The 15,778-nt window shown below is 39.5% G+C and overlaps 1 protein-coding gene across 1 annotated transcript in view; it reads right to left on the bottom strand.

Moving 5' to 3' along the window:
• Nucleotides 1-2,451, bottom strand: part of LOC109096697 (UDP-glucuronosyltransferase 1A5-like) — a 28,235-nt gene extending 25,784 nt beyond the window's left edge. Inside the window, exon 1 of the mRNA XM_042763487.1 lies at nucleotides 1,493-2,451. Within this exon, the coding sequence (XP_042619421.1) occupies nucleotides 1,493-2,335 (843 nt within the window). The 5' untranslated portion in view covers nucleotides 2,336-2,451. The remainder of the gene's footprint in view (nucleotides 1-1,492) is intronic.
• Between the last annotated feature and the right edge of the window lie 13,327 nt (nucleotides 2,452-15,778).

Raw genomic sequence — 15,778 nt, 5'->3', positions numbered from 1 at the left:
TATTGACTGTTTAAATGCCGAGTTTTGCGCCGTGTAGAGTATCACGTCGTGTGTGTGTGTGTGTGTGTGTGTGTGTGTGTGTGCGTGTGCGTGAGAGAGAGACAGTGTCACTCACAGTGGAGTCAGCTTTCTAAATCGTGGCTTGTGTACTGCAAATACATATGAGCATCTTCACTGTGGCTGCATCCGAAAACTTAGGCAGGTGACTTGCTGCCTCACTGCCATATGAGGCATTGACTTTGCAGGCAGCGCACCTCATGAAACTGATTTCGGACAGACTTCTGAGGCAGAGTAACGGTTTAATGATCTACAGCAAAATATAGAGAGAGCTTTGGTGATAACTTTTTTACTGCAATATTAATTTCTCGCTAGAAATGACATCAAAAGTGAAAAACGTTGATCAAAAATGTAAATTTACACATAAACTGACCACTGACCGCAACTTTCAGACGCCATCTTTATTTTTCAGCTTAACTGTCACAGAATTGAACGCACAGAATTGGGGGATATCAAAGGCAGCGAAGGATATATCTGTGCTGCCTTCAAAAATCAGCCAGATGAAGGCATCTCAGGAGACAGGAACTGAAGCTGACATTGAATTCGGACATGCCTTGATGCCTTCCTACCTTGGAATGCATCCTCCGAAAGGAAAGAAAATTCCCTTTTAGGCTTGAACTGATGGTAAAACTAAGGAAATTTTTTACTGCCTTTCCATTTATTTTGAAAGCTGAAGCTCGCGATTATGGAAAGGGGCGTTACATTTCCGACATGTACTTGTGGTGTTCGGCCAATCACAATGCACTGATTCAGCTGGCCAATCAGAGCAGACTTTACTTGTCGGAAGGAGGGGCTTTGTAGAAAACAACATGTTTAAGAGAGGCGGGGCAAAGAGGAACTACAGTAATGTACAGTATTTGAAAAATGATGTGTTTTTTGAACATTAAAGCACGTCAACATATTCTGTTACACCAAATACACAAAATAATGATCTTTAAAGATTCCTTTAAGACAGCCCTTAAAATGGCAGGGTCCCTGACTAAATTATATATATATATATATATATATATATATATATATATATATATATATATATATATATATAATTTAAGTTGTGCCCTTTACACAGGTACTTTGCCTCAGTGCCCAGAGATAAAATGTTTGATATTGTTTTTAAAGCAGAGATATTTCAAAAGAGGCATTCACACATTTCTGGAATGATTATGCTCTGTCCTCTTACAGACCTCCTCTTAAAAAACCCAAACAGTTTCTTGCTCTTTCTCAGCCAATTAGATGCCATTAATTTAGACAAAACACTCTCTATATGGTATATAGATGCTTGTTTTAATAGTTGCTTATGCATTTGCCTATTTTCACAGTCCATGATGATGAGTCAATGACAGACAAAGATAGAGAAAAGTCACATGAAAAAGAGAGCTATGGCACTGATCATGTTAATGCAAATTTACATGCAAATGTAATTACAAGAACTTACTTGTGACAATGATTTTGGCTTCTTGGTTGCCATTCCTCCAATCATGACCATGTTGGGCATCAGTGGCCGTGGAAATTCAAAGGCAAAATCAAAACGCATAAACCAGAGAGCTGCATGACTCAGTATCTCCACTGTTGATGTTTTTCTATGCAGTACCCGTGAGGCAATCTCATCAGCAAGAGTAAACAAACGTCTACAAGCCATGGGCTTCAGCAGAGCTCTGACCAGGTTCACACTTCTTTGCCAAAGATTCATGTGGTCAGTAAAGTGAGTAAAAGGTTGTGGAGCATAAGAAGCTGGAACTGGACATTGACTGGCAAGAGTATCGACACCACAAGGAAGGTTTATTTGCATATAAATAGCTGGAATTGAGAGATATTCACCAGCTATTGCTCCAATGGGCTCAAATGGATCTGTGAGAACTGCATCAAAGTTGTAATCTTGCAGTTTTTTCATCAAATCCTTGTTGAAGAGCAGACCATCTGCGTTCCTCAATAAATATGTTTGCAGAATATCCAATGAGATGATGAATGACTGAAACTTGGCCAGGTCTGTAGAGACATCAATGCTCAGAATTGTGTTTAACTGATCTGCTAAGTTCGCTTCTAATTCAGCCTTGGTGTAGTTCACTGGATATGTCAGAGTGGTGGTATGCTCTGAAGGACCCATACTCAGACTTGCCTCTGGAACAACGACTACCACCTGGTTTCCTCTCCTCCCCAGCTCCTCCACAATAGGCTTCATCCCTAACCAGTGACTGCCATCTGATGGAATAACCAACAGTTTCCCAGCTTCAGCTGAACCAAAGACAAAGAGACTCAGGAGCAACCACACGCCAGCCATTATATCGATGGTATAAAAAAATCTTTTACTGTGGCTTTTTCCAGCTATAGGAAATGTAGACGAGAAATGACCAGGTCATGTGTAGCTTAAACTACTCTAATATCTCACAATGAATCTGGTTTATGTTAGCAGAGGTGGAGATCCAAGCAGCTAGGTGTGACTATGTCTATATAAGGCAGTGAAAGCAACCAATTGGGGTGAAAGTCTAGAAACATGTTACGTCATGCAAAAAATTAAATAGGAACAGATGTATATAGTTTGTAATGGCATGGATGAAAATTAAAAAAAAAAAGAAGAAAAAAAAAGGAAAAGCATATTACAACTAACTTTTGCATAGATAAATAAATACTTTTTTTTATAAATGATTCTTGTTCTTATCAAATGCAAAGCTCATGGCAAACACAAAATGTCATAAGGTGCTGTTATTTAAAGGGGTCATATGATGCTAAAAAGATTAAAATTTTTTTTTTTTGTGTATTTAGTGTAAGGAAATTTTATTTATGTGTTTTTATGTTGTTTAAGGTTAAATTATTTTCATTATTATCCTCTATGCTCCGCCTTTCTGAAATGCGTTGTTTTTTACAAAGGTCATCAGTCTGAAAAGCGAGGTGAGCTCTGATTGGCCAGCTATCCAGTGCATTGTGATTGGCTGAATGCCTCAAGCGTGTGACGGAAATGTTGCCATATTGTGATGCGTGTTCCGGTCAGAACACCGGCACAACAAGACAAAAACAATAAAACCCATTACAAACGAGCCATTTGTTGCATCCACTGGGGACATAATTTTGGATTATAATGACTTATACTGCCTTTTACGCGTTGCATCGCACTGCGTAAACATAAAACCATGTCTGCATTTGTGATCGGAGAAACGACAAACAACAAGTGCTACTCTACACTGCTCAAAACTCACGTTTGAATCATCAGTGGAAAATCCTTTAAATATGTAAACGTTCTTACTGACTGTGAGTCAGAACAGCTGGCATTGTAGTCTTCTCTCCTAGGATGAGGAAACAGTCCTTCATAAAATGTGCTGCACACATCTGAATATTTGGGTTGAACTGTTCTGGAACAGTAAATACAACTTAACCACTGATTTCTAGTTGTGTCCTCTTTTGGAAGGCTAAACAAAGTATTTTCGCTTTCACAATGAAACAGCGTCTCCACGACATGGCGCCGGCAGCAACAGCAGAATCATAGTTACGCCTTCTTTCTTTGCGTGAACATTTGGGCGACATTATGCATATCTTCCCACATCGTGACAAAGACATTAGGAGGGTGTGGACGAGTCTAAACTTTTATTAAGAATATCTCTTTGGGTTTGAGCCTTTAGTCTTTGCTACTTTAGGGATCGTATCTATTCACGAACAGCTTGTAACACTCCAAAGAGAAAGGAAAACTTGAAATCACAATTATATTCCTTCTTAGAGAAAAATAGTATCTGTGAGGATTTCCAGTCAGGATTTAGACCGCATCATAGTACTGAGACTGCTCTAATTAGAGTTACAAATGACCTCCTCTTATCATCTGATCGTGGTTTTTTCTCTCTATTAGTGGTATAGGATCTTAGCGCTGCGTTCAACACTATTGACCACAACATTCTTTTGCATAGACTAGTCAAAAACTTTGTTGGCATTAATGGAAGTGCATTAGCATGGTTCAAATCGTACTTTTATGACCGCAATCAATTTGTAGCAGTGAATGAAGAGATATCATATCGATCACAAGTGCAGTATGGAGTACCTCAAAGCTCAGTACTAGGGCTGTTACTCTTCACACTTTACATGTTACCCTTGGGAGATATCATCAGGAAACACGGTGTTAGCTTTCACTGTTATGCTGATGACACTCAGCTTTTCTTTGTGGCCCGGCAAAACATACCAATTTGAAAAACTAGCTGAATAGTCGATATAAAAAAAACTGGATGACGAGTAATTTCTTACTGCTAAATTTTGAAAAAACAGAGGTGTTAATTATAGGACCTAAAAACTTTGCATGTAATAACCTAGAGCACTGTCTAAGACTCGATGGCTGCTCTGTCAATTCTTCGTCATACGTTAGGAACCTAGGTGTCACGGAAAAGACGACTGGATGCAATTGCAAGTTAATTATCTCTTTTAATAGAGCTTCACGCCAGATAAAGTCAGATGTACATGAAATGACAAGACAAATAAGCAGCAGGAGAGATGGTAACACAGGGACTTTGATGGGCGATGGTGTCCGTGGTGAGTGCTGATCCGTGGTGAGTGGTGTCCGTGAAGTCAACGTGGTTGAAGTGATGAACGAGGAATTCCAGAACGATAATCCACAGGAACAGACAGGCAACAGGAAACAGCGACGAGAAATCCAGAGCAGGTACAACAAACACGAGAGACACGAACAAACACCCGGACTCCAAACAACGATCTGACAAACATGAGACGAAAGACAACGCGTTAAATAGGCAAGATGTAATAAGCCGCAGCTGCCGCTGATCAGTAATCAGCGGCGACGCCCACACTGAACAATCAGGTGATACACCCCGCAACCTACACACAGACAACAAGATGACACCATAGATCTATGAACCGTGACACCTAGGTGTGCTATTTGATAGCAATCTTTCCTTAGAAAGCCACGTTTCTAAAAGCCACGTTTCTAAAACTGCATTTTTCCATCTCAAAATAATATTTAAATTACGACCTATGCTCTCAATGTCAAATGCAGAAATGTTAATCCATGCGTTTATGACCTCAAGGTTAGATTATTGTAATGCTTTATTGGGTAGTTGTTCTGCACGCTTAATAAACAAACTCCAGCTGGTCCAAAATGCAGAAGCTAGAGTTCTTACTAGGACCAGGAAGTATGACCATATTAGCCCATATTAACACTGCACTGGCTGCCTATTAAACATCGTATAGATTTTAAAATCTTGCTAATTACTTATAAAGCCCTGAATGGTTTATCACCTCAGTATTTGAACAAGCTCTTGTTACATTATAGTCCTCTATGTCCGCTGCATTTTTAAAACTCTGGCAATTTGATAATAGCTAGAATATCAAAATCAACTGTAGGCGGCAGATCCTTTTCCTATTTAGCGCCCAAACTCTGGAATAACCTACCTAACATTGTTCGGGAGGCAGACACACTCTTGCAGTCTAAATCTAGATTAAAGATCCATCTCTTTAACCTGGCTTACACATAACACAATAATACACTTCTAATATCCAAATCCTTTAAAGGATTTTTAGGCTGCATTAATTAGGTCAACCGGACCTAACACAATGGCATCTATGCTAATATCAGTCTGTTTCTCTCTTATTCTGAGGTCACCATAGCCACCAGATCCAGTCTGTATCCAGATCAGATGGTGGATCAGCACCTAGAAAGGACCTCTACAGCCCTGAAAGACAGCGGAGACCAAGACAACTAGATGAGCCCCAGATACAGATCCCCTGTAAAGACCTTTTCTCAGACAACCACCAGGACAAGACCACAGGAACCAGTTGAGTCCTCTGCACAATGTGACTTTGCTGCAGCCTGGAATTGAACTGCTGGTTTCGTCTGGCCAGAGGAGAACTGGCCCCCCTACTGAGCCTGGTTTCTCCCAAGGTTTTTTCTCCATTCTGTCACCGATGAAGTTTTGGTTCCTTCCTAGTTGGGGACACTTCATTTCCAATGATACTGTTGACTTGATTGCAAAGATACTATTTAAACTGAACTGAGCTGGATGATGACATCACTGAATTCAATGATGAACTGCCTTTAACTGAAAAATGAGTGTTTACTATTGTAATTTTGCATTATTGACACACTATTTCCCTAATTAATGTTGTTCAGTTGCTTTGACATAATCTGTATTGTTAAAAGTGCTATATAAATAAAGGTGACTTGACTTGACTTGAAATCGCATCATATGACCCCTTTAAATAGGTGTATATTTGAGATATGCTTAATATTGGATGGGTTTGCAGAGCAACAAATGTTTTAAAAATGAATGAGGACATGTTAAATGTATATTTGCAATTTTACGTCCAATTTGAACAGAAACTAAAATATAACAGAATACTTTTAAATATTTATCAATAAACTATAACCTACTAAATAAAAAGCAATGCACTTTAAAATGTACATTTGAAACATAGACACTAAATTCAGCAGAACAATGTGTAATTAAAGTTCATTACTGATGCAAATTGGGCTCTTTGAAACATTTCTTTTTAAAAAGTGAAGTATGAGCTTGAAGATAAAAAACAAACAGCATTAAAATACTGGCCTATGAACATGTATACTTATAGGGATAGAAGCATTTTTGATCAGGTAATCTTCCAAATTGTGATAATGTTTGGCATGATTGGTTATTCAACTAACAATCCAAAACCTTGCATGGCTCACAGTTTCCAACACTGAGACTTCCCTCTGTAGGAACATCAAGGCAACTGCATTAGTTTTAGAGTGAAATCGTACACTGCTAATGGAAATACTGTGAGCAACTATTGGGTGCTTCTCAAACGTCATGGCCAGGATTTCTATATTGCCTAAAATATCCAGGTTTTGGCTTTGGTTTCCTGTTTTCACACTTAATGAAGGTAATGATTGTTTGACCAATAACATGCAGACATTGTACGTAATCGACTAAATCTGGTGCGTGAGAAGGTGGGATCTACTGAGAACAGTCAAAGCGATGCAAATACGTGTACTTATTAGCGTTCGACTTGAAGCAGCACTGAGCATACTGATCGGTGTATGACATCAAAGTACTGTACAGTACTTTGGCATACAACAATTGGTCTGCGCAGCGCAAACAAAGCCAAAACGTGGATATTTTAGTTAATATAGAAATCCTGGCCAGGACGTGTCCTGGGAAAATGGCACGTTTAGTCACCCTATTGTAGGCTAAACTCCTCCTCGGAATTAAACGCTAGAATGATACAGTCTAGTAAGTGCACATGGCTACTTCACATATGTTCCTCACTGTCATGGCACAAAAACACTAATAAAACTTAGTTTTGGAAAAATACTTTGTATTACAAATCTTTAAAAATTTTTGCTTTCTATTAATGCAATACAATGAATCACAGTTGTCTAGTCTCCCCGTGGCTTAAATTATTGGCAGTTTAGCATTAAGTAAGTAATTTACACCAAAACAAAAGATAACATCTATCCTTTCGGGCCCTATTTTAATGATCTAAACGCAAAGTGTAAAGCGCATGGCGCAGGTGCACTCAGGGCGTGTCCAAATCCACTTTTGCTATTTTAACGACGGAAAAACGGTTGGCGTGCCTGGGAGCATGGTCTAAACGGTTGTCCCTATTCTCTTAATGAGTAATGGGTGTTTTTTTGGGCGTAATGTGCAATAAACCAATCAGAGTCTCATCTTCCATTCCCTTTAAGAGCCAGTTGCGCTCGTGCCATGATGGATTTGCTATTTACACGGCGGAATTTGGCAAGCGCAAAGACAGAACGTGTCTCCGAGATGAAACGGAGCTGCTCGTGTGCGAGCAAATAGATAGCCTAATTCTGATGCATGCAATGACTATCCATTATGACATGTAGGCACTTTTATATTTAATTAGCCTGCAAAAAATTCTTATGCATTTCAATCCTTTCATTTTTAATATTTGGCATGTTTGTGTGCTGCTGTGCATCCCTGTGTGTTTAATAAGCAGTGTGTACATGTGTTGTGGACCTGTATATACTAACGCACTCTTTAAATAACAAAGAAAAAACATTGCACCAGACTTTAGACCAGGTTTGAGTTGGTCTATGGCACAGTCTATTTTCAGCTCCTTAAAATAGCAATGCGCCAGCAATGCGCCTGAACACACCTCTTTTTTAGACCAGCACGCCCATGGGTGCACAAATGGGCGCAAATGCATTTGCTAATTAAATGACGTGGCGCTGGACGGGAAAATGCGAACGGCGCCGGACTGAAACTAGCAAACACACTGAAACTAGCAAACACCTTCATGTCTGAAAACATTATTTTTGTCTTACATTGCATAACAAATTCAGACAAGCTCAGTACTGACTCGGTTTTCGTCAGTTTAAGCACGGCTAACTGAGACTAGCAAACACCTTCATGTCTGAAAACATCGACTTCGATTGCGTCTGCAACATTGATGAACGTGACGTTTGTGGGAGCAATAGGTGCGTTCGACTTGAAGCACGGCTGTCTACGACGTGAACGTGGGACTGCTGTGCTGTTGACGTGTTTTCTGGTGCGCCCAATAACAAAGATAACACGTCAGCAGCGTCGTACGTCAGCGGCGTCACTACAGTGTTGTGAACGCGCTCACAACAGACCCGGAAGAGAAGAAAAAGTGGAATAAAGTCGTAATTTTTGGACCATCTATACGGTAAATACGTGTGAAGTGGCGACTGGTTTTGCGCTTGCCTATCGCGGGACTGGACAGTTTCGGTCTGCTAAATAGGGAGGCGTGACCAGCTGACTTCAATCACAGGTAATCAGGCAAATATATAATTGGTAAGTGTCACCGCGCCAGCCCTCGTGTGAAGCCTCCTCGTGTGAAGACCATCGACTCTACCTGCGCGACTCCACCGAGCAAGGACACCAAAAGGGCACTTGAGTATTGCTTTTCTCCCCTTCAATTTTTGTACAGCTTGTCCTCAAATACTTATTTTGGTCACTTGTAGTCACTATGTGCTTTCAGATCTCTACTATCACTACTAACACTCGGAGAGCACGCTATGTACGTCGAAGGAAGGCCTGCCTGACAAATCTAAGGCCTGTCCCTCTGACCTCTACTACTACGCTCTCTATTCCAGTTGGTCTCTGGAACTGCCAGTCTGCTGTTAACAAAGCAGACTTAATTTCTTCTATTGCTACTCATTCCGGTCTCAGCCTCATGGCACTGACTGAGACTTGGATCAAACCTGAAGACAATGCCACTCCCGCAGCCCTCTCCACTCATTTCACTTGTTCCCACACCCCTCGTACGACTGGGAGGGGTGGAGGTACTGGTCTCCTTATATCGAAAGATTGGAAATTTGAGCTTCAACCACCACCTACAGGTAACGGTTCATTTGAATCACATGCTGTTACTGTAACCCACCCTGTTAAAGTCCACTTTGTGGTCATTTATCGTCCCCCAGGTCAATTGGGAAACTTCTTGGAGGAGTTGGACATGCTGCTATCAAACTATACTGAAGATGGTACTCCTCTGGTACTGCTTGGTGACTTCAACATCCACCTAGATAAACCCCAGGCTGCTGACTTCAACACTCTGCTCGCCTCATTTGATCTCAAGCGAGTGTCTACTACAGCGACTCACAAATTGGGCAACCAACTGGACCTCATCTACACGCGCTGTTGCTCAGCGGACAACTCTTCAGTTGCTCCACTGCACACCTCTGACCACTTCCTCATTACTGCTAACCTAGCACTTACTCCTGAAGTGGCACATGCTCCTACGCAGGTCACCTTTCGACTGAATCTACGCTCACTCTCTCCATCTCGCCTATCCTCTGTGGTTTCATCCTCACTTCCTTCACTCTCGCAGTTTTCAGCTCTGGACACGAACAGTGCTATGGTCACTTTTTGCTCCACTCTTACCTCTTGCTTGGACAACTTTTGCCCACTATCGTCTAGACCGGCACGCTCCACCCCATCTGCCCCCTGGCTGTCCGATGTTCTCCGTGAACATCACTCTAAACTCAGGGATGCAGAGAGGAAATGGCATAAATCAAGAAACTCTACCGACCTCAGTGTGTATCAGTCTCTCCTCTCCTCCTTCTCTGCAAACGTCTTCACTGCTAAAACATCATACTACCATGACAAAATTGACAACTGTTGTGACGCTCGGACACTCTTCAAAACCTTCTCTTCTCTTCTTAATCCGCCTCCTCCTCCTCCTCCTCCATCGACTCTTACAGCTGACGACTTTGCACAGTTTTCTTCACAAATAAGACAAGAACCATCAGTGACCAATTCTCCACACCGCAGACTGAGAATAACTTCACAACGACTAATGTGCACTCTCTCTCCTCCTTCTCTCCACTCTCAGAGATGGACGTTTCCAAACTTATCCTGTCCAGTCATCCTACTACTTGCCCACTTGATCCGATCCCCACTCACCTCCTTCAAGCGATTTCTTCTTCAGTTATACCTCCACTTACGCACATTATCAACTCCTCTCTTCACTCTGGAACATTTCCCTCAGCATTTAAGCAGGCTCTGGTAAGCCCAGTGCTGAAGAAACCATCTCTAAATCCAGCACTTCTAGAAAACTACAGACCGGTATTCCCTTCTTCCATTCATTGCAAAGACACTCGAACGAGCTGTGTTCAACCAGCTCTCTATGTTTCTTGTACAGAACAACCTCCTGGACGGCAACCAATCTGGCTTCAAAAGTGGCCACTCAACTGAGACTGCCCTGCTCTCGGTTACTGAAGCCCTGTGACTGGCAAGAGCAGCTTCAAAATCCTCAGTACTCATTTTGCTCGACCTGTCTGCTGCTTTTGACACTGTTAATCACCAGATTCTCCTATCCACCCTCAGAAAGATGGGCATCTCTGGTACTGCACTCCAGTGGCTTAACTCCTACCTTTCTGATAGATCCTTCATGGTGTCTTGGAGGGGTGAAGTTTCTAAGTCACAAAAACTTGCTACTGGGATTTCCTCAAGGCTCAGTACTTGGACCACTTCTCTTCTCCATCTACATGACGTCATTAGGATCTGTCATTCAGAAGCATGGCTTTTCCTATCACTGCTACGCTGATGACACTCAACTCTACTTCTCATTCCAACCGGATGACCCGACGGTAGTTGCTCGCATTTCAGCCTGTCTGAGTGACATTTCTAGCTGGGATGAATGACCATCACCTTCAGCTCAACCTTACTAAGACTGAACTGCTGGTGGTTCCAGCTAACCCATCGTTTCAGCACAACTTCTCTGTACAGCTGGGTTCGTCAACCATAACTCCTTCCAGGACAGCCAGAAACCTAGGAGTTGTGATGGATGATCAGTTAAGCTTCATATTGCTACAACGACCCGGTCCTGCAGATTTGCCTTATACAACATTAGGAAGATTAGACCATTCCTGTCAGAGCTAGCCACCCAACTTTTTGTCCAACCTCTTGTTCTCTCCAGACTGGACTATTGTAATGCTTTCCTGGTGGGCCTTCCTGCATTACTATCAAGCCTCTACAACTGATCCAGAATGCAGCAGTGAGGGTTGTCTTCAATGAGCCAAAAACAGCTCATGTTACTCCTCTCCTCATCAGGTTACACTGACTACCAGTAGCCGCTCGCATTAAATTCAAGGTACTGATGCTTGCCTACAAGACGACCACTGGCACGGCGCCAACATACCTAAGCTCATTAGTTCAATCTTATGCGCCCTCCAGAAGTTTGCGCTCTGCAAGTGAACGACGCCTTGTGGTACCATCCCAAAGAGGTTCAAAATCACTCTCACAGACTTTTTCCTGGACTGCGCCCAGCTGGTGGAATGACCTCCCGATCTCAGTTCGATCAGCTGAGTCTTTACTCATTTTCAAAAAACATCTGAAGACTCATCTTTTTCGCCTGCACTTAACCAACTAATACTAGTACTTACCTTTTCTTTTTCTTGTCTATCATATTCATTTTCAAAAAAAAACAAAAAAAACCCTGCCTACGTGTTCTGTACTAGACTAACTGAGACTTGTCATAGCACTTGTATACCGTTGTTGTTCTCTTGTTGATCTGATTGTTTCTACTGTTCTCATTTGTAAGTCTCTTTGGATAAAAGCGTCTGCTAAATGATTAAATGTAAATGTATTTAGTTTTTTATTTATGGTTTTAGTACCATTAGCCTAATTTCTATATACTCATTTTATGTCTAATTTGTCTGTAATCCTTGGGGAAAGACGTTCTTGTACTGTATGTTCTGTGTGTCTGTTGTATTGGACTGTGAAGTCAAAGGTATTTGTGTTATGTTTTTGTAGGGTCGAAGATGAATTTCCACATGTGTGAACAATAAAGATTTCTAATCTAATATACTCAAACTGTGATGGTGTTTGGCCTTAAAAGGTTGGTTTCAGGTGCCAGGGTTAAAAATCACCGCAATTATTTAATTAAATTCATCATGAAAGACACTTCATATAGGGATGGCACTTAATCAGTTCTATTATAAGAATCAAATAGGACAAGGAACAACAAAAGTTGATTTAAAACTTTTCTATTCAAGCTCAATTCCAGTCATATTACATCACATCTCAATTCAGTACTTATTCAGACACACACACACACACACACACACACACACACACACACACACACACACACACACACACACACACACACACACACACACAAAAACTATTTTAATTCCAGGCCCAGGAACAGTTACCTTTTAAATACCTTACAACAATAATAAATGAGTGACAAATAAATCAGAAAATAACTGAATTCAAACAATTAAATGTAATGCAATGAATCTTATTCAGGAACAAAAAATCTAAATAAAATAATGTCAACCACATTGGAGAAAAAACAGGTATAATACGAATCTTCATATACTGTAGATCCAAAGTTCAGAAAAAAATCAATTTTGAATTCAATCTCCTATACAAATATAGTATTTTAACAAAATTTCACCAAATCTCACCGAACTTTAATTCTTAAACCCAAGCAATATTAATGCAACAAATTAAAACAAAAACAAACTTAATTAATTTGCTTACCGTGCCACTCATTAAACTACTGGGCCTGAAAAAAATAATTAATATCACACAATATTTACTAAATAAATCGGCAACATGTGCGCCAAAATAAATACAAAAAACTCCCAACACCAAAATCTCCTCAAACACACTACATATAATGCCCTGAAATAGCATTTAAACCACAAGATGAGCCAGCTACCAAATTGGAAAACACTCCAGTAATAAGGACTGAACGTTGATTGACCAGTGTACAGTTTGAAAAATCTATATTGAAACAGATAATATGATACCTTAAATGAAACTATATATTTTTTTAAAATAAGAATTTAACCAAAAGAATAGATAAAGAAGGTCTTTTAGTCAACTCCATGATTGAGTTATATGACATATCTTGACTTTCCAAGGCTCAGTCCCATCCTTAGTTATCACTGTTTTGCCTAGATATCTGTTCTCACCACAAATTAGTGAATGCCCTTACTATGACAGATGTTTTAACTTTCTTAATGTTCTAAGCAGTGAGAAAAATGCTGCTGCCTCATTATTCTTTTAGCAACTCGGCTTGCCAACTTGGTTTGACAACATTTTACACCACATTTAAGACACTTGCCTCAAACAGCACTTGGGAAGCAGGAATAACCTACAGTTGTCACACCTCTGCTGCTCAGATGATGAAGATCATATAAACAAATCCTTTTAATGGTAATCCGCAAGATGATGATGGTCCAACACACAGAATAACATTCATCAATAACCAACAACAAAAGGAACTAAGGAGGGAACTTAAATAAGACATTTTTTTGGCAATATAGGAATCCCAGCCAGGATCTGTCCAGAAAAAAGAGGCCATATGGTCATGCAGTTAAATGTAACATGTTTCAATAGTAAACATGAACAAAAGAACAACTTAAAAAATAGACTTTTTAACAAATATGTAGATGTAATTTTGAGGAGTTCTCCACCTTATATGATGTTTTTGTCAAATGGTCAAGACTAGTGCTTCCCAAATGACCCATGACCCCTGTGCAAAGCCTGATTGTCATAGTGGATATGTTAGATGTGGTTTCTACAGTTCCCACTTTTATTCATTGCAGATATTAATGTATTTGGACAGGTAAGTGTGTGTATTTAACCAGCCACATCTACTTTACATTTCCTTTTCTTCATCTTGGTGCACCACGGACCAACAGACCTCACACTTTAAAGATAGAACACACAACATATGCAAAACAAGAACTATAACTTTGATTTAATTTTTTTTGTGTAGTTTTGAATTTTTTTTTTTGTTGTGTTTTTGTGCAAGAATACTCCTGAATTTTTTTAGGGTGTGTTTTTATACTTTTCTTCATCATTCCATAGTAGATCTCCAAGCATGACATCTGGAGCTGTTACAGACTTCTGTGCAAAGTATAATGTAATTCACTGTATTACATTGAGAAATGCATAATAATTTATTTATTAAAGGATTGCTCTTCCCATACATCTTAGTGAATAACTAATGCAAAGCAAAAACATTAAGTTCAAATATTTTTTATTGGTTTTTTATGTTGTAGAATAATATTGTTGTAGTAATTATTACTACAGTTTTTTTGGTTGATGTGGTTGTTTTCTTTTTTTGTCCCCTGCTGTGAGAAGGAGATTGACTTTTTGTTCTATTTATTAGCACTCACTTTCAGTTTTCTTGTCTCCTGAAGAAATGGTCTGATGGGGAGAGATTTCACTCAAAACTGGACTGGCCCAAAGTCTCTTTAAGGCAAGTCCCTTTTCTTTTCTCTTCTCTTCTCTTCTCTTCTCTTCTCTTCTCTTCTCTTCTCTTCTCTTCTCTTCTCTTCTCGGCAAGTCCCTTTTCTTTTCTCTTCTCTTCTCTTCTCTTCTCTTCTCTTCTCTTCTCTTCTCTTCTCTTCTCTTCTCTTTTAAATAATGCCAATTCACATACAATTCAATAAACAGTAAAGAAGGTACAGCACGAACAGATACATTTGTTAGGAGGAATCATTGCCATTAAATAACAACATTAAATTGATCTAAAAATAAAAAAAAGGAAGTGGGATGTAACCACATATTTTTGCAGTATACATTAAATGCACTTTTTTTTGCTACTAAAATGAATACATTTTGTCATTACACTATCAGAAAAAAAGGAAAGAGTGAAGAAAGGTACATTAAAGCAGGAACAGACACATTTGTTAGGAATCACTGCCATTAAATAACATTAAATTGATCATTTTTGCAGTATACATTAAATGCACTTTCTGACCTCTACAATGAATCAATTTTTTCATTAAACTATAAGAAAAAAAAAGGAACAAAAGCTGTCACTGGGGCTGTACCCTTTCAAATGGCACTAATATGTACACTTTAGGTACTAATATGTACCTTTAAGGGGTAAATATGGTAAAGGTATACCTTTTATGACAACATTTGTACTTATTTTTTTCTGAGAGTATCATCTTTACAATTAATATAACAGGGACTATAAATGCAGATATGATACCTGGATGCAAAAGCATTATCTATTTTTGATGCAAAGTATATAATATTCAAATAATACAGAATCTGTTTGTGTGTGTTTGTGTATAAGTAAGAGAAATTAAAAAAGCGCTCTGAGTATTATCTACAAAATTATACTATTAATCAAGAATATATTTGTATCAATTAAAAGCTCTAAATTTTGTGTACTTATTGGATCTTAGGTGGTTAAATAAGTGAATCTGTGAAAAGGAGTGTGCAGAGGTGGTGGAGGGAGGAGTCTAGAAGTGTTGAGAATGGTCAGATCAAGACATGTCCACAAGGAGTCG

This window comes from Cyprinus carpio, chromosome A9 (genome assembly GCF_018340385.1).
Source record: "Cyprinus carpio isolate SPL01 chromosome A9, ASM1834038v1, whole genome shotgun sequence".
Taxonomy (NCBI): domain Eukaryota; kingdom Metazoa; phylum Chordata; class Actinopteri; order Cypriniformes; family Cyprinidae; genus Cyprinus; species Cyprinus carpio.
This window is presented reverse-complemented; position numbering and strand designations above follow the sequence as displayed.